Below are 19311 nucleotides of genomic sequence, written 5' to 3' on the forward strand. Positions count from 1 at the left end.
GCAGCCGGAGCTCCAGCCGGACGCACGCACGCACACACGCACGCACGCCTGTCTGTCTTCTTTGTGCGTTTGCCACCGCAGCTGTCAAACAGATCATGTTTCAGACCGAACACAGTCACGGTGCCACGGACACTTACACGGCCTATATGATGCTGTAATAACCACGGTGGTGCAAGATCAGCTCTGCGGTCCACATGCGTAATGTGTAGGCTGCAGGGCGCAGGGTGGCAAACAGCTGCTGTCGCAAGATGGTGTTATTGTTGTTTTTTAGCTGGGGGTGGGGGGGCAGGAGGAGCGCCCTGTCAATGATGTCTGGATGCACTGAGGATAAACCCAACTGTGAGTATTCATCAGCCGAAATACATCAAATATTCCTGTTCATCATTAATATATTTATATATACATTTTAAATAATCTGCTGTGTTTTGGATCATCTGTTATGTTATTGTAGGAATATGTTTTTGTATGACCACTTTATTTGAACATGCGCTGTTTAATGTGACTCCAAACAAGTCTACCTCATAATGTATGATTGAATAAATTCAAAAAGCATCAATGGAAATCTTGTTTTTCTTTTATTGTGCAGAATATCCAGAGAGTTTTCTTCACTCAGTTCATTTTTCTTTAGGTTTAACTTTAATTGTTGATGCAAGAAGTTCTGTTGTGTTTATGAATAGAGACACATTTGTACAGGTGATTGCCACATTACAACAGAAAGGTGATACCACAGGTCTTTAAGGTGTCTTTATTATGTGACGTACAAGAGCAAACAGAGTCCTACCTGTCACAGTAGATTATGTGTCAACAAAGTGTAAATATAATACGTCCACAAATGCTTCAATCAGTCAAAGTGCACAAAAAACAAGCCCCGGGAACAAGAAAAAGTCAAAATATGTAAAAGAAAAATAAAACAAAAGCTTAAATCAGTGAAAGGAGAGCCTGACTAAAGCAGCCAGGGGATAATTTATGGAAAAAAATCATAAAAAGTCATAAAAAGTCATAAAATGCGTACAAAAAAATCAGCCCTGAAAGAAAAAAAAGTGTCAGAAAAAGTCAAAAAATGTCCCAAAAAAGCTTAAATCAGTAAAAGGAGAGCCTGACTAAAGCAGCCAGGGGATCATTTATGGAAAAAAGTCATAAAAAGTCATAAAAAGCTACAAAAAAATCAGCCCTGAAAGAAAAAAAGTGTCAGAAAAAGTCAAAAAATGTCCCAAAAAAGCTTAAATCAGTGAAAGGAAAGCCTGACTAAAGCAGCCAGGGGATAATTTATGGATAAAAGTCATAAAAAGTCATAAAAAGTCATAAAAAGCTACAAAAAAATCAGCCCTGAAAGAAAAAAAGTGTCAGAAAAAGTTAAAAAAATGTAAAAAAAAAAGCTTAAATCAGTGAAAGGAAAGCCTGACTAAAGCAGCCAGAGGATCATTTATGGAAAAAAGTCATAAAAAGTCATAAAATGCTACAAAAAATCAGTGTTGAAAGTAAAAAAAAGTGCCAGAAAAAGCCAAAAAATGTCCAAAAAAAGCTTAAATCAGTGAAAGGAGAGCCTGACTAAAGCAGCCAGGGGATCATTTATGGAAAAGTCATAAAAAGTCATAAAAAGTCATAAAATGCGCACAAAAAATCTGCCCGGAAAGAAAAAAAAGTGTCAGAAAAAGTAAAAAAATGTCCAAAAAAAGCTTAAATCAGTGAAAGGAGAGCCTGACTAAAGCAGCCAGGGGATAATTTATGGAAAAAAATCATAAAAAGTCATAAAAAGTCATAAAATGCGTACAAAAAATCCGCCCTGAAAGAAAAAAAAGTGTCAGAAAAAGTCAAAAAATGTCCAAAAAAAGCTTAAATCAGTGAAAGGAGAGCCTGACTAAAGCAGCCAGGGGATAATTTATGGAAAAAAGTCATAAAAAGTCATAAAAGGCTACAAAAAAAATCAGCCCTGAAAGAAAAAAAAGTGTCAGAAAAAGTCCAAAAATGTCCAAAAAAAGCTTAAATCAGTGAAAGGAGAGCCTGACTAAAGCAGCCAGTGGATAATTTATGGAAAAAAGTCATAAAAAGTCATAAAAAGTCATAAAATGCGTACAAAAAAATCAGCCCTAAAAGAAAAAAAAGTGTCATAAAAAGTAAAAAAATGTCCAAAAAAAGCTTAAATCAGTGAAAGGAGAGCCTGACTAAAGCAGCCAGGGGATAATTTATGGAAAAAAGTCATAAAAAGTCATAAAAAGTCATAAAATGCGTACAAAAAATCTGCCCGGAAAGAAAAAAAAGTGTCAGAAAAAGTCAAAAAATGTCCAAAAAAATCTTAAATCAGTGAAAGGAGAGCCTGACTAAAGCAGCCAGGGAATAATTTATGGAAAAAAGTCATAAAAAGTCATAAAAAGTCATAAATAGTCATAAAATGCGTACAAAAAATCAGCCCTGAAAGAAAGAAAAGTGTCAGAAAAAGTAAAAAAATATCCAAAAAAAGCTTAAATCAGTGAAAGGAGAGCCTGACTAAAGCAGCCAGGGGATAATTTATGGAAAAAAGTCATAAAAAGTCATAAAAAGTCATAAAATGCGTACAAAAAATCTGCCCGGAAAGAAAAAAAAGTGTCAGAAAAAGTCAAAAAATGTCCAAAAAAAAGCTTAAATCAGTGAAAGGAGAGCCTGACTAAAGCAGCCAGGGGATAATTTATGGAAAAAAGTCATAAAAAGTCATAAAAAGTCATAAAATGCGTACAAAAAATCAGCCCTGAAAGAAAAAAAAGTGTCATAAAGAGTAAAAAAATGTCCAAAACAAGCTTATATCAGTGAAAGGAGAGCCTGACTAAAGCAGCCAGGGGATCATTTATGGAAAAAAGTCATAAAAAGTCATAAAAAGTCATAAAATGCGTACAAAAAATCTGTCCGGAAAGAAAAAAAAGTGTCAGAAAAAGTAAAAAAATCTCCAAAAAAAGCTTAAATCAGTGAAAGGAGAGCCTGACTAAAGCAGCCACGTGATAATTTATGGAAAAAAGGTCATAAAAAGTCATAAAAAGTCATAAAATGCGTACAAAAAAATCAGCCCTGAAAGAAAAAAAAGTGTCAGAAAAAGTCAAAAAATGTCCAAAAAAAGCTTAAATCAGTGAAAGGAGAGCCTGACTAAAGCAGCCAGGGGATCATTTATGGAAAAAAGTCATAAAAAGTCATAAAAAGTCATAAAATGCTACAAAACATCTGCCCTGAAAGGAAAAAAAAGTGTCCGAAAAAGTAAAAAAATGTCCAAAAAAAGTTTAAATCAGTGAAAGGAGAGCCTGACTAAAGCAGCCAGGTGATAATTTATGGAAAAAAGTCATAGAAAGTCATAAAAAGTCATAAAATGCGTACAAAAAATCAGCCCTGAAAGAAAAAAAAGTGTCAGAAAAAGTCCAAAAATGTCCAGAAAAAGCTTAAATCAGTGAAAGGAGAGCCTGACTAAAGCAGCCAGGGGATCATTTATGGATAAAAGTCATAAAAAGTCATAAAAAGTCATAAAATGCGTACAAGAAATCAGTGTTGAAAGTTAAAAAAAGTGCCAGAAAAAGTAAAAAAATGTCCAAAAAAAGCTTAAATCAGTGAAAGGAGAGCCTGACTAAAGCAGCCAGGGGATAATTTATGGAAAAAAGTCATAAAAAGTCATAAAAAGCTACAAAAAATCTGCCCGGAAAGAAAAAAAAGTGTCAGAAAAAGTCAAAAAATGTCCAAAAAAAGCTTAAATCAGTGAAAGGAGAGCCTGACTAAAGCAGCCAGGGGATCATTTATGGATAAAAGTCATAAAAAGTCATAAAAAGTCATAAAATGCGTACAAAAAATCTGCCCGGAAAGAAAAAAAAGTGTCAGAAAAAGTCAAAAAATGTCTAAAAAAAGCTTAAATCAGTGAAAGGAGAGCCTGACTAAAGCAGCCAGGGGATCATTTATGGAAAAAAGTCATAAAAAGTCATAAAAAGTCATAAAATGCTACAAAAAATCAGCCCTGAAAGAAAAAAAAGTGTCAGAAAAAGTCAAAAAATGTCTAAAAAAAAGCTTAAATCAGTGAAAGGAGAGCCTGACTAAAGCAGCCAGGGGATAATTTATGGAAAAAAATCATAGAAAGTCATAAAAAGTCATAAAATGCGTACAAAAAAATCAGTGTTGAAAGTAGAAAAAAGTGTCAGAAAAAGTCAAAAAATGTCCAAAAAAAGCTTAAATCAGTGAAAGGAGAGCCTGACTAAAGCAGCCAGGGGATAATTTATGGAAAAAAGTCATAAAAAGTCAAAAAATGCTACAAAAAATCTGCCCTGAAAGAAAAAAAAGTGTCAGAAAAAGTCCAAAAATGTCCAAAAAAAGCTTAAATCAGTGAAAGGAGAGCCTGACTAAAGCAGCCAGGGGATCATTTATGGATAAAAGTCATAAAAAGTCATAAAAAGTCATAAAATGCGTACAAGAAATCAGTGTTGAAAGTAAAAAAAAGTGCCAGAAAAAGTAAAAAAATGTCCAAAAAAAGCTTAAATCAGTGAAAGGAGAGCCTGACTAAAGCAGCCAGGGGATAATTTATGGAAAAAAGTGATAAAAAGTCATAAGAAGCTACAAAAAAATCAGCCCTGAAAGAAAAAAAAGTGTCAGAAAAAGTCAAAAAATGTCCAAAAAAAGCTTAAATCAGTGAAAGTAGAGCCTGACTAAAGCAGCCAGGGGATCATTTATGGAAAAAAGTCATAAAAAGTCATAAAAAGTAATAAAAAGTCATAAAAAGTCATAAAAAGTCATAAAAAGCTACAAAAAAAATCAGCCCTGAAAGAAAAAAAAGTGTCAGAAAAAGTCCAAAAATGTCCAAAAAAAGCTTAAATTAGTGAAAGGAGAGCCTGACTAAAGCAGCCAGGGGATCATTTATGGAAGAAAGTCATAAAAAGTCATAAAAAGCTACAAAAAAATCAGCCCTGAAAGAAAGAAAAGTGTCAGAAAATGTCCAAAAATGTCCCAAAAAAGCTTAAATCAGTGAAAGGAGAGCCTGACTAAAGCAGCCAGGGGATCATTTATGGAAGAAAGTCATAAAAAGTCATAAAAAGCTACAAAAAAATCAGCCCTGAAAAAAAAAAAAGTGTCAGAAAAAGTTTAAAAAATGTCCAAAAAAGCTTCAATCAGTGAAAGAAGAGCCTGACTAAAGCAGCCAGGGGATCATTTATGGAAAAAAGTCATAAAAAGTCATAAAAAGTCATAAAAAGCTACAAAAAAATCAGCCCTGAAAGAAAAAAAAGTGTCAGAAAAAGTCCAAAAATGTCCAAAAAAAGCTTAAATCAGTGAAAGGAGAGCCCGACTAAAGCAGCCAGGGGATCATTTATGGATAAAAGTCATAAAAAGTCATAAAAAGCTACAAAAAATCAGCCCTGAAAGAAAAAAAAGTGTCAGAAAAAGTCAAAAAATGTCCAAAAAAAGCTTAAATCAGTGAAAGGAGAGCCTGACTAAAGCAGCCAGGGGATCATTTATGGAAAAAAGTCATAAAAAGTCATAAAATGCTACAAAAAATCAGCCCTGAAAGAAAAAAAAGTGTCAGAAAAAGTAAAAAAATGTCCAAAAAAGCTTAAATCAGTGAAAGGAGAGCCTGACTAAAGCAGCCAGGGGATCATTTATGGAAAAAAGTCATAAAAAGTCATAAAATGCTACAAAAAATCAGCCCTGAAAGAAAAAAAAGTGTCAGAAAAAGTCAAAAAATGTCCAAAAAAAAGCTTAAATCAGTGAAAGGAGAGCCTGACTAAAGCAGCCAGGGGATAATTTATGGAAAAAAGGTCATAAAAAGTCATAAAAAGTCATAAAATGCGTACAAAAAATCAGCCCTGAAAGAAAAAAAAGTGTCAGAAAAAGTCAAAAAATGTCCAAAAAAAGCTTAAATCAGAAAAAGGAGAGCCTGACTAAAGCAGCCAGGGGATAATTTATGGAAAAAAGTCATAAAAAGTCATAAAAAGCTACAAAAAAATCAGCCCTGAAAGAAAAAAAAGTGTCAGAAAAAGTAAAAAAAAAGTCCAAAAAAAGCTTAAATCAGTGAAAGGAGAGCCTGACTAAATCAGCCAGGGGATCATTTATGGAAGAAAGTCATAAAAAGTCATAAAAAGTCATAAAATGCATACAAAAAATCTTCCCGGAAAGAAAAAAAAGTGTCAGAAAAAGTAAAAAAATGTCCAAAAAAAGCTTAAATCAGTGAAAGGAGAGCCTGACTAAAGCAGCCAGGGGATAATTTATGGAAAAAAGTCATAAAAAGTCATAAAAAGCTACAAAAAAATCAGCCCTGAAAGAAAAAAAAGTGTCAGAAAACGTCAAAAAATGTCCAAAAAAAGCTTAAATCAGTGAAAGGAGAGCCTGACTAAAGCAGCCAGGGGATAATTTATGGAAAAAAGTCATAAAAAGTCATAAAAAGTCATAAAAAGTCATAAAATGCGTACAAAAAATCAGCCCTGAAAGAAAAAAAAAAGTGTCCGAAAAAGTAAAAAAATGTCCAAAAAAAGCTTAAATCAGTGAAAGGAGAGCCTGACTAAAGCAGCCAGGGGATCATTTATGGATAAAAGTAATAAAAAGTCATAAAAAGTCATAAAAAGCTACAAAAAATCAGCCCTGAAAGAAAAAAAAGTGTCCGAAAAAGTCAAAAAATGTCTAAAAAAAAGCTTAAATCAGTGAAAGGAGAGCCTGACTAAAGCAGCCAGGGGATCATTTATGGAAGAAAGTCATAAAAAGTCATAAAAAGTCATAAAATGCATACAAAAAATCTTCCCGGAAAGAAAAAAAAGTGTCAGAAAAAGTAAAAAAATGTCCAAAAAAAGCTTAAATCAGTGAAAGGAGAGCCTGACTAAAGCAGCCAGGGGATAATTTATGGAAAAAAGTCATAAAAAGTCATAAAAAGCTACAAAAAAATCAGCCCTGAAAGAAAAAAAAGTGTCAGAAAACGTCAAAAAATGTCCAAAAAAAGCTTAAATCAGTGAAAGGAGAGCCTGACTAAAGCAGCCAGGGGATAATTTTTGGAAAAAAGTCATAAAAAGTCATAAAATGCTACAAAAAAATCAGCCCTGAAAGAAAAAAAAGTGTCAGAAAAAGTCAAAAAATGTCCAAAAAAAGCTTAAATCAGTGAAAGGAGAGCCTGACTAAAGCAGCCAGGGGATAATTTATGGAAAAAAGTCATAAAAAGTCATAAAAAGTCATAAAAAGTCATAAAATGCGTACAAAAAATCAGCCCTGAAAGAAAAAAAAAAGTGTCCGAAAAAGTAAAAAAATGTCCAAAAAAAGCTTAAATCAGTGAAAGGAGAGCCTGACTAAAGCAGCCAGGGGATCATTTATGGATAAAAGTAATAAAAAGTCATAAAAAGTCATAAAAAGCTACAAAAAATCAGCCCTGAAAGAAAAAAAAGTGTCCGAAAAAGTCAAAAAATGTCTAAAAAAAGCTTAAATCAGTGAAAGGAGAGCCTGACTAAAGCAGCCAGGGGATCATTTATGGAAAAAAGTCATAAAAAGTCATAAAAAGTCATAAAAAGCTACAAAAAATCAGCCCTGAAAGAAAAAAAGTGTCAGTAAAAGTCAAAAAATGTCCAAAAAAAGCTTAAATCAGTGAAAGGAGAGCCTGACTAAAGCAGCCAGGCGATAATTTATGGAAAAAAGTCATAAAAAGTCATAAAATGCTACAAAAAATAAGCCCTGAAAGAAGAAAAAAGTGTCAGAAAAAGTAAAAAAATGTCCAAAAAAAGCTTAAATCAGTGAAAGGAGAGCCTGACTAAAGCAGCCAGGGGATAATTTATGGAAAAAAGTCATAAAAAGTCATAAAAAGCTACAAAAAAATCAGCCCTGAAAGAAAAAAAAGTGTCAGAAAACGTCAAAAAATGTCCAAAAAAAGCTTAAATCAGTGAAAGGAGAGCCTGACTAAAGCAGCCAGGCGATAATTTATGGAAAAAAGTCATAAAAAGTCATAAAATGCTACAAAAAATAAGCCCTGAAAGAAGAAAAAAGTGTCAGAAAAAGTAAAAAAATGTCCAAAAAAAGCTTAAATCAGTGAAAGGAGAGCCTGACTAAAGCAGCCAGGGGATAATTTATGGAAAAAAGTCCTAAAAAGTCATAAAAAGTCATAAAATGCTACAAAAAATAAGCCCTGAAAGAAGAAAAAAGTGTCAGAAAAAGTAAAAAAATGTCCAAAAAAAGCTTAAATCAGTGAAAGGAGAGCCCGACTAAAGCAGCCAGGGGATCATTTATGGATAAAAGTCATAAAAAGTCATAAAAAGCTACAAAAAATCTGCCCGGAAAGAAAAAAAAGTGTCAGAAAAAGTCAAAAAATGTCCAAAAAAAGCTTAAATCAGTGAAAGGAGAGCCTGACTAAAGCAGCCAGGGGATAATTTATGGAAAAAAGTCCTAAAAAGTCCTAAAAAGTCATAAAATGCGTACAAAAAATCTGCCCGGAAAGAAAAAAAAGTGTCAGAAAAAGTCAAAAAATGTCCAAAAAAAGCTTAAATCAGTGAAAGGAGAGCCTGACTAAAGCAGCCAGGGGATCATTTATGGAAAAAAGGCATAAAAAGTCATAAAAAGCTACAAAAAAATCAGCCCTGAAAGAAAAAAAAGTGTCAGAAAACGTCAAAAAATGTCCAAAAAAAGCTTAAATCAGTGAAAGGAGAGCCTGACTAAAGCAGCCAGGGGATAATTTATGGAAAAAAGTCATAAAAAGTCATAAAATGCTACAAAAAATCAGCCCTGAAAGAAAAAAAGGAAGGAAGGATTGTTTATGTCATAAGAAAAGACCAAAATCTTCTTTAAATAATTTTTATTAAGTTCCCAAAGAAACAAAATAAACATCTTAACACTTCGTCATCTGTCATTCACACAGAGACGAGTGCACGAGTGCAGGTTTAGAGGGTGGACTCCAGGGTTTGTGTTTGATGCAGTGGCTGTGACACGGGTGCTTCTTTGAGCTCCATGACGCCTCAGAAAACATTTATTCAGCCTTCATTTGCACCAAACACTGTGTCTACAGGCATGCAGAGCACTAAAGGAGGGTGCACTGAAGAAAGAGAATAAAGAAAGGAGAAATTAGAACGAACGTAAAGGACCTGGAATAAATCTCAACATCTGTACAAATGAACCAAACCCACATCCTCCAGTGATCTTTTAAATACGCAGGAAAGAAAAACCTCATCATGAACATCACTACCGTCTATCAGCTGCACATTATTCCTCCACTGTTGGTGTGGGATCCTCCACTGTTGGGTCCCAGTGTTTCTCCAGGGGGCTCCATGTTCTGGAGCATGTGTGCGAACTGCGCGGGCTCAGTCTGGGGGCAAGCGTTTTTCCGTGCGTAGTACCTCCTGGACGCGGCTCTCCACGCCTCCCTCTGCAGGGACTGAGACTCCTCGGGTAACTCGGAGATCAGCGACCTCCTCCTCTTGTCCGCAAACGAGATGGGTTGTGAGTACCGGGAGTCTGTGATGTGGGGGAACGGGCCGGGGAGCGAGGGGGGGAAGGGGAAGGGGCCGGAGCGCGAGGGGTTCGCCTGTTGGCGGGCTACTTTTCGGGCGTAGTACCGCTTGGAGGCTGCTCTCCAGGCTGCCCTCTTCAGCCTCTGAGCCTCCTCCGTCAGCTCGGACATCGGCGCGGCCTTCTTCTTGTTCCTGAGGAGGTCGAGAAAGGAGCACAGAGATGAGTACGAGATTTACAGGGTTCCTACACATTTTCCATTTCAGAATTGTTCTCTGAGGATTTCTTCTTCGTAATAACGTGACTGCATGTTTTGTCTCATTTGTGTCTTTACTGACGTGAGGTGTTCGTCTTCATCGGGGTCACATGGTCCGCCCGGGTCTGCGTGAGGTTTCTCCCTGAACTTCCTCCTTTCTGTGTTCTCCAGTTTTTCTAAAGGGAGCAGAAAACATTTTATCAGTCAAACAACGACAACGCCAGTGACGACACATAGCCACGGCTGTTCTCTTTCTAAGGGCGCACTCACACCGTGCCTCCGTACCGTGCCCAAGCACGTTTCACGGCTAAAGTCTGGTTCCTTTGACCAGTGTGAGTGAAACCGTACCACGTCTAGGAGCAGCACGCTTGCCGTCCACGGCCCGTTTGGGAGAGGTGGGCTTTAGTAAAGCACGTTTGCACGTGTACGAGCACGAGCGTGCGCACGTGTACAAGAACGAGGCCTACGGCGGTTCTGAGGTCATTTCCTGTGCGCCTGTTGGGACGTAGAAAAAAGAAGGAGGGACCATGCGCGGACATTTCAAACAATGGTGGTGAAAGGTTCACGTTGGTGTGATGCGGAGGTGGAGTGTTTACTGCAGATTTGGTCGATGAAAAGATTCAAAAACAGTCGACAAGACGCACAAAAACTCCGAGGTCTACGGAAAGATCTGGAAACAAAGCCACGCATCGCCATGACGTCATCAATGCGTGTGACGTGTGACGGCGTGATGACGTATAGGCAGCAAGAAGCATTCTCCGAGGCCCAGGTAGTGTGAGGACAAACGGGCCTGGAGGGGGGGACAAGGACCCTAAAGCACGGGGCACGGGACGGAGGCACAGTGGGAGGGCGCCCTGAGCAAAGGATTATATGCAGTCGTGCAAAGGTAGAACAAAACAATGAGAGAGAATGTAACAGTATGATTATTAACGTCCGAGAGGAACTTGGATACGTTACTTTTTGCGCTGGGGCTCTCTTTGTCCTGACACGGAGCGCCCGAGCTCTCCCGATGCTCCACAGCTCTCTCTTCATCCATTTCCCACTTGATCAGGACCGTGTCGATGTCGCACGGCTCCTCTTTGATGGCGACGTTGCTGGGAGATGGAGGCAGATCCCTGGCTGCCTCCGACACGCCTGAGCACTCTGAGGAGCGGGAGGTGCAGGACGGGCCCAGGCCCAGATCCACTCTGCTGGGGGACGATGGGAGAACCGACTCGTGGCTCTGTGAGGAGACGCGTGACGAGGGTCTCGCAAAAAGGCCCACTGTGGAGAAGAGAGACAGTCATTACCAGGTAGGCCCTTATTACACCCTTATTAAACCCTTATTAAAGCCTTATTAAGCCCTTATTAAGCCCTTATTAAGCCCTTATTACGACCTTATTACACCCTTATTACACCCTTATTAAGCCCTTATTAAGCCCTTATTAAGCCCTTATTACGACCTTATTACACCCTTATTACACCCTTATTAAGCCCTTATTAAACCCTTATTAAGCCCTTATTAAACCCTTATTAAGCCCTTATTAAGCCCTTATTAAACCCTTATTAAGCCCTTATTAAACCCTTATTAAACCCTTATTAAGCCCTTATTAAACCCTTATTAAACCCTTATTAAGCCCTTCTTAAGCCCTTATTAAGCCCTTATTAAACCCTTATTACACCCTTATTAAGCCCTTATTAAGCCCTTATTAAAGCCTTATTAAACCCTTATTAAGCCCTTATTAAGCCCTTATTAAACCCTTATTAAACCCATATTACACCTTTATTACACCCTTATTACGCCCTTATTAAGCCCTTATTACACCCTTATTAAACCCTTATTAAGCCCTTATTAAACCCTTATTAAACCCTTATTACACCCTTATTAAGCCCTTATTACACCCTTATTAAAACCTTATTACACCCTTATTAAGCCCTTATTACACCCTTATTAAAGCCTTATTAAACCCTTATTAAGCCCTTATTAAACCCTTATTACACCCTTATTAAGCCCTTATTACACCCTTATTACGCCCTTATTAAGCCCATATTAAACCCTTATTACACCCTTATTAAACCCTTATTAAGCCCTTATTACACCCTTATTAAGCCCTTATTACACCCTTATTACGCCCTTATTAAACCCTTATTAAACCCTTATTACACCCTTATTAAGCCCTTATTAAACCCTTATTAAACCCTTATTACACCCTTATTAAGCCCTTATTAAACCCTTATTACACCCTTATTAAACCCTTATTAAGCCCTTATTAAACCCTTATTAAACCCTTATTACACCCTTATTAAGCCCTTATTAAGCCCTTATTAAGCCCTTATTAAGCCCTTATTAAACCCTTATTAAGCCCTTATTACACCCTTATTAAACCCTTATTAAACCCTTATTACACCCTTATTAAGCCCTTATTAAACCCTTATTAAACCCTTATTAAGTCCTTATTAAGCCCTTATTAAACCCTTATTAAGCCCTTATTAAGCCCTTATTAAACCCTTATTAAGCCCTTATTAAACCCTTATTAAGCCCTTATTACACCCTTATTAAACCCTTATTAAGCCCTTATTACACCCTTATTAAGTCCTTATTAAGCCCTTATTAAACCCTTATTAAGCCCTTATTAAACCCTTATTAAACCCTTATTAAGTCCTTATTAAGCCCTTATTAAACCCTTATTAAGCCCTTATTAAGCCCTTATTAAACCCTTATTAAGCCCTTATTAAGCCCTTATTAAACCCTTATTAAGCCCTTATTAAGCCCTTATTAAGCCCTTATTAAACCCTTATTAAACCCTTATTAAACCCTTATTAAACCCTTATTAAGCCCTTATTAAACCCTTATTAAACCCTTATTAAACCCTTATTAAGCCCTTATTAAACCCTTATTAAGCCCTTATTAAGCCCTTATTAAACCCTTATTAAGCCCTTATTAAACCCTTATTAAACCCTTATTAAGCCCTTATTAAACCCTTATTAAGCCCTGGTTATTAATTAACATACAGCAGAGATGACTCTTGCTCGTGTTGACTCACCAGAGAGGCTCATCTCACACTCCTGCTGCCCCGCCGTCGGCTCAGCACCGCTGGGATCAAACTCGGCCTGCTGCTCCCCGGAGCTCTGCGACCCCATGAGGCCGTGCTCTTGACAGAACAGCCCGGTGCAGGTGCATCCCTGTCGGCGCAGCGCCTGCAGGTCGCTCTCTATCTCCGTCAGCCTGCCCTCCAGCCGCTGGATCTCTTTGTCCCTGTCGGCCACCATCCGCTGGTACTCGCGGTTCCGGGCGCCGTTGACGCCGTACAGCACGTTGATGATGGAGTCGATCGCCAGCCGGATGGCGTTTTCCACCACCAGAGCCTCCTCGTCCCGCAGGTGCGGGTGCAAAGTTCTGTTTGCGACCAAATTCATCTTTAAAGCCACAGGCGGGTCCTGGCGTTAGCAGCCGTTAGGCGGAGAGGATGCTATGCTAACACAAACAAACACACACAAACACACACACACACACACACACGAACAAACAAACACACACACAGCGGCTCACGGACACACACCGTCCTTAAAAACAACACATGCGCCTTTAACACACGGACCCGAGGCTCTTCGGTGTGTGAAATAAGCGCAAACACAGCGGAGACAGAGGCGGACTGTCGTGTTGACGACACCCCGATGAGCAGGTCCGACTTCCGGTGTCCTCTTCTTCGGCACTCGCGCTCGGCAGTAGCTGGAGCTCCGGCGGCCGCAGCGCCACCTGGTGGCCGCCTGGTGGTATGGCTGCTCACACTGACCCGGCGTCAAAACAACATGGATCCCTCTCTGAATACATGGTGTCACATGATGTACACACACTTTAGCAGGTGGTGACTTAAAGGGTGAATCTGTAGAATATTTATTTAAAGCTGTATTAACAATAATGCAGCCACGGGGCGTTTTCAGGGGTACACAATGAAAACAAAAATATATTTAGTCTGAATTAAAATTATTAAGAAGATGAAAATTACTTTTATTTATCCTGCAAGGGAAATTCAATTTTTTCACTCTGTTATAATTATACAGGTTACAGGTTACACACACACACACACACACACACACACACACACACACACACACGCAGGCCCGGAGTACACACATGCACAAACAGGATCTATATCCGTGCAATTAATGGACAGATGTCAGAGCGAGGGGGCTGCCAATGGATCAGGGCCCTGAGCAGTTGGGGGTTCGGTGCCTTGCTCAACAGCACCTCAGCAGTGCCCAGGAGATCACTCCATTCATGATCCACACAGGGACTCGAACCAGTGACCCTCCCAGCTGAGTCACTTATGGACTGAGCTACTGCCGCCCTTATTCTATATAGGTTTGACAATGACTTTCTGTCCCGTTGTGTTTCCATGGTAGCAGCCAATAGCATTGGGCGTTGCTGGTTGCCATTGTTGTCTGTTGTTGGGTGCAGCTACTGTAGGCTGGCACTGGGTGAAATGGAGTTTGCCAATCGTGCAGCTGCTTCTTTGTCCCAGCAGCTGAGTGAGCGGAGACGGGCAACAACCAGAGTCACTATAGGCCGAGCATTCACTCCATGGACTGAGAGAAAGGAGAGAAACGCCATACACCTGCATATGGGGACGGCCCTGAGTTGTTCAGTATGTTTGTCTGACACTGTCTAAAGGCAATAGTGTTTAGGTTTAAATCTGCATACCTGCCATTCTGTGAAGTTCTGTGAAGAAAGACAAAAGAGCGCTCGAGGCAATAGTTCAAACCCTCGGTGCTGGATTGTCTCGGGGGTTTTTGGATGTGGTTGGATCAGATAAGATCTGATTTTGAAGCGTACTGAGACCCTTTAGAGTCACTCTTTTACCAAACCACGTGGGACGACAACCTCCACAACCTGGAGCTGTGTGGGAGGGAGCTAAACTGGAAATCGCTGAGAATTAAGCGAGTCTAGGGACAAAGATCAGGAGAATGACAGTGTGCAGATCATTCTCCCTGCCTCATCTGTGCTCTGCAGATTTCACTTTGCCGACACACCAGAGAGTTGTTGTTTAGACGACAACAGTAGCCAAGTTTAATCTTTTTATGCAGACATTCAGCTGCACGTCAACCCCTCAAACACTTCCCATTTAATGACCGTCAACACGTCAGAGGTGGAGGTGACACACACAGAGGGCCGGCCTCCAGCTGCCCCTGCACGCTCACATGAAGCCACTGGCACAGGGAAATGTGTGTGGGCTGCACCCACAGCTGATGAACAGATAAATGAACAGAAAATGAGTGGGTGGACTTCCTGAGAGCGCACGCACACAGACACACAGACACACAGACACACACACACACACACACACACACACACACACACACACACAGAGAGACCCCCACACACAGAGACACACACAGATACACACACACACACACAGACACAGACACAGACACACACACACACACACACACACACACACACAGACACACACACACACAGAGACACACACACACACACACACACACACACACACACACACACACACACACAGAACCATACACAAACACACACAGACCCGCACACACACACAGAGACCCCCACACACACAGATAACCACACGCACAGAGACACACACACACACACACAGATACACACACACACACACACACACACACCTCGTTGTAACTATTATTCCTACTCATGTCAGTCACCAAGTTGAAAAGACGACGACTCTTTGTGTCACCTGACGGCCAGAGACCAAACGGTGACACAAAGGTGCTCTGGAGAAATGATCCACAGTCACAGTGCAGTGTGTTTTTAGTTGACTTAATTAAATCTGAGTCCCAGTCGCGAGCCTCTTACTTTTTTATTCATTTATTTATTTATTCATTTATTTCAGGCAGCATTCATTACAACAACATTTACACAGAAAACAGCTACATTTGAATGAGATTTGTGCCTTAAAAGGAGAAGAAGAAGAAGAAAGTGCCAGATGGACTCAACCCGAGTGCTGCAGTCGATCTGTGCCAACAATGCAAAGATGGACGCTGGTGCAGCAAATACCTACAAGCGTCGCTCTCAATCCATTACAAAGCTACTCATTTGACTTTGTTGGTATTTTGAACTCACAGAGAGATTACCTAATGCCTATTTATCACTCACTCTTCATCAAAGGGTGAAGGCAAAGTACAAACACAGGCAACTAAAAAGGGTTCGACTGTGCATTCAGATAAACTGCATGTCATAGAAAGCTAATGTGAAAACAACAATTCATATGCAGGTGAGCCAAGGCTGACGATGGGTTGTTGTTTATGTTTGCTTCATAAAAACAGAGAAAATGAGGTACATTCAAATGGTTCATAGATTCATTCATCTTCAACCGCTTGTCCCTGTCGGGGTCACCGGGGGCTGGAGCCGATCCCAGCTGACATTGGGCGTGAGGCGGGGTCCACCCTGGACAGGACACCAGTCTATCACAGGACACATAGAGACGAACAGAGACAGACAACCATTCACACCTACGGGTGATTTAGAGTCATCAATGAACCGAACACCTGCACGTCTTTGGACTGTGGGAGGAAACCGGAGAACCCGGAGAAAACCCACACAGACACGGGGACAACATGCAAACTCCACACAGAAGGGCCCCAGCCGGGATGCGAACCTGGACAGTGCTAACCACCACACCACCGTGGTTCATAGATGATATAGGAAAGTAAAAAAACACATAAACACCTGCGTTGGCTAGAGTCCGTCCCCTGTAATGCAATATACAGCCGTTGTGATCAGCGTCGCCAGTCTTGTGAGTTTCCCTTTCTCCAAACCAACTCACAGGATCATTTAGCTGCAGGGACTCAGAGGGAACTTTGCTTTCAATTGGACACTAAGACAGGAGTGAGGCCTTCTGCTGTTTTGTTGAGGATGCAGTAATCGTTGCAGTAACACGGGGGTGGACTGTCATCAACGGGGCTGTTTGGTGAACGGCTCTCTGGGCTGTGGGTCAGATCCTCGCAGCTGCACCCAGAGTCTGCACGGCTGATGTTGAAGAAATCTTTAGGTGGAGTGGGGGCAACTTCTTCTTCTTCTTCTTCATCTTCTTCTTCTTCTTCTTCTTCTATGCCGACCCCCCAGACAGAGCAAGGCAGCTGAGTGTAAGACGTGTCCCTTGGGCAGATCATGGTTAAAGGCTGGGGGGCCTCGTGTAGTACGGGTAAGCCGACATAGGAGGTTTGAGACTGTGGGAATACCAGTTGTGTTACCGGAGGGTTGTGGAAGTCCTGGTTCTCCTCTGGGTCCTGTGTGACGGGTCGCGGCACAACAATCACAGCGTCGGTTGTCAGAAACTCAGTTTTGTACGTCACCGCACATTTCCCCTGAGGTGAAAGCCACTTCTGCAAATTCAGAAGAATGGAGACACGTCAGTGTTTACTACATAATTACTACGATGTGTTATTCACCATTGATACAATACACTGATCATCTTAGCCGATACCTGAAGCCGTTGACTCTGTCGGTCTGTTGGTCAGTCAACCACTTTGGTCTCAACTCAAATATCTCGACTACTATTAAGGGCGCACTCACACTGTCCCTCTCTCCCCGTGCCCCGGGCTTTAGGGTCCTCGTCCCCCCCTCCAGGCCCGTTTGTACTCACACTACCTGGGCCTCGGAGAATGCTTCTTGCTGCCTATACGTCATCACGCCGTAACACGTCACACGCATTGATGACGTCATGGCGATGCGTGGCTTTGTTTCCAAATCTTTCCGTAGACCTCTGAGTTCTTGTGCGTCTTGTCGACTGTTTTTGAATCTTTTCATCGACCAAATCTGCAGTAAACACTCCACCTCCGCATCACACCAACGTGAACCTTTCACCGCCATTGTTTTAAATGTCCGTGCATGGTCCCTCCTTCTTTTCTCTATGTCCCAACAGGCGCACAGGAAATGACCTCAGAACCGCCGTGGGCCTCGTGCTCGTGCTCGTACATGTGCAAACGCGCTTTACAAAAGCCCACCTCTCCCAAACGGGCCGTGGACGGCCAGCTGGCCACAGTTATGCGCGGAGCGGTTGCACTCACACTGGTCAAACGCACTAGGCTGTGGTTTTGGCCCGGTGCGGAAGGACAGTGTGAGTGCGCCCTAAGTCTTGTTTTCACTGAGCGGTGCGGTTCAATTCCATCCGTTAAATACTAGAGGTTATTTTTGCGTTTCCATTGTCAAACGTTGTGGATGACGCCAATATAACTGTTCGATTCCCTTCTGTTTTTCCGTTAACCCTTGCACACTGAACGAGTAACAAAGGGTGGCGCTAGAAACACCGCACTCTGTGATTGGTGCAGATGTTCTCTGCATCATCGGAGAACAGGTGCTCATGTGTATTTAGTCTGTGTCTTCCTCTTCCTCATGTGTATAAAGTCTTTGTGTTCCTCTTCCTCATGTGTGTGTCTTCCTCTTCCTCATGTGTATATAGTCTTTGTGTTCCTCTTCCTCATGTGTGTCTTTCTCTTCCTCATGTGTGTATAGTCCGTGTCTTCCTCTTCCTCATGTGTGTATAGTCTGTGTCTTCCTCTTCCTCATGTGTGTCTTCCTCTTCCTCATGTGTGTCTTCCTCTTCCTCATGTGTATATAGTCCGTGTCTTCCTCTTCCTCATGTTGATATAGTCTTTGTGTTCCTCTTCCTCATGTTCTTCCTCATGTGTGTGTCTTCCTCTTCCTCATGTTGATATAGTCTTTGTGTTCCTCTTCCTCATGTGTGTCTTTCTCTTTCTCATGTGTGTATAGTCTGTGTCTTCCCCTGTCTCGTTGCCAGAGTATTTCAAAATAAAAGCCTGCATAACCTGTTCACCTTCTGCATCTGATCCTCATTCCTGCCCCGGCCTGACAGTTAGTTGGTGAAGTGCAGACTCAAGGAACAACACTTCATATCGTAGTGGCTGTTGTTAATGTCATTAAAAGTGCAGAACAGCAGAAGACAGAAAGGACAACAGGATATGACATCAGAGCCTCACCTGGAGATTGCCTTCGTGTTGTTGAAACAGAGGTTGGAAGAAAGGGGCTGGTGACGGTGTGTGGGACAGAGCTTTCAGCTTCATCCTATTGATACAAGAAAAGCATCGATCAAGTCACAGTTTACTTTTGTCGCATGCAACTTTTATCCTGCACGGATTACCACGACAGCAACAATCTCAAATTTCATACATTTCAAGGTACGGATGAATTACCTCGCAGCGGGACTGCAGAACACAAACAGCAGGACTGCAACAACCAAATACACCGAGCCCAGAGATTTGATCAGAATGACTAATGTATTATCTTGTTCTGAGGAAGCATCATGAAATAACACAGAATTAGTGAGTCATACGTACACAGATGACAGTAAGTCCTATAGCTGATTAATTATTATTTCTATTTTTAATTCTAGGAAGGCGGTGGAGGGGCTTTCTTTATAGTCGTTCGGACTGTGACTCGAGTCATTCGTACAACATGCAACACTTGTTTGTACCACTGAGATCGTGTATATCAGCACCTTATTATTCTTATTATTCTATTTTATTATTGTTCATAGTTTGTATTTTATATTTTATCTTATTTTTAGTACTTCTGATTGCTTTGTACCGCTGCTACGATGACCTCATTTCCCCTCGAGGATGAATAAAGTTGTCTGTCTGTCTGTCTGTCTGTCTGTCTGTCTGTCTGTCTG

At 40.7% G+C, this 19311-nt stretch overlaps 2 protein-coding genes across 3 annotated transcripts in view; both read right to left on the reverse strand.

Moving 5' to 3' along the window:
• Positions 1-8767: 8767 nt before the first annotated feature.
• Positions 8768-13316, reverse strand: LOC310950357 (uncharacterized protein). Of its 2 annotated transcripts, XM_083918105.1 has the most exons (5): positions 12679-13316; positions 10613-10918; positions 9738-9831; positions 9137-9593; positions 8768-8986 (listed from the first exon to the last, which is right to left on the reverse strand). In XM_083918105.1, exons 1-4 carry the CDS (start codon positions 13049-13051, stop codon positions 9143-9145), a joined length of 1224 nt encoding a protein of 407 aa, XP_083774231.1. In that variant the 5' UTR covers positions 13052-13316; the 3' UTR covers positions 8768-8986; positions 9137-9142. The 2 variants fall into 2 exon arrangements, with proteins under 2 accessions (XP_083774231.1, XP_083774230.1); XM_083918104.1 differs by having other exon boundaries at positions 8768-9593.
• Positions 13317-16486: 3170 nt separating this feature from the next.
• The window catches only part of LOC310950085 (interleukin-21 receptor-like), a gene marked incomplete at both ends in the record, with an annotated part of 7096 nt that continues 4271 nt past the window's right edge, over positions 16487-19311 (reverse strand). The window contains 4 exons of the mRNA XM_083917748.1: positions 16487-16649; positions 16851-17005; positions 18620-18704; positions 18833-18929. Coding sequence (XP_083773874.1) covers positions 16487-16649; positions 16851-17005; positions 18620-18704; positions 18833-18929 — 500 coding nt within the window. The remainder of the gene's footprint in view (positions 16650-16850; positions 17006-18619; positions 18705-18832; positions 18930-19311) is intronic.

This window comes from Echiichthys vipera (assembly GCF_963691815.1).
Source record: "Echiichthys vipera genome assembly, chromosome: 8".
NCBI lineage: Eukaryota > Metazoa > Chordata > Actinopteri > Perciformes > Trachinidae > Echiichthys > Echiichthys vipera.

What these genes read in the sequence shown, in the direction of transcription:
- LOC310950357 (XM_083918105.1), bottom strand. Translation starts at nt 13,051, where the DNA reads ATGAATTTGGTCGCAAACAGAACTTTGCACCCGCACCTGCGGGACGAG. An exon ending in GTGTGAGATGAGCCTCTCTG is followed by an intron (nt 10,919 to 12,678) that starts GTGAGTCAACAC and finishes TCTTCTCCACAG; the next exon opens with TGGGCCTTTTTGCGAGACCC. An exon ending in GATGAAGACGAACACCTCAC is followed by an intron (nt 9,594 to 9,737) that starts GTCAGTAAAGAC and finishes CGACCTCCTCAG; the next exon opens with GAACAAGAAGAAGGCCGCGC.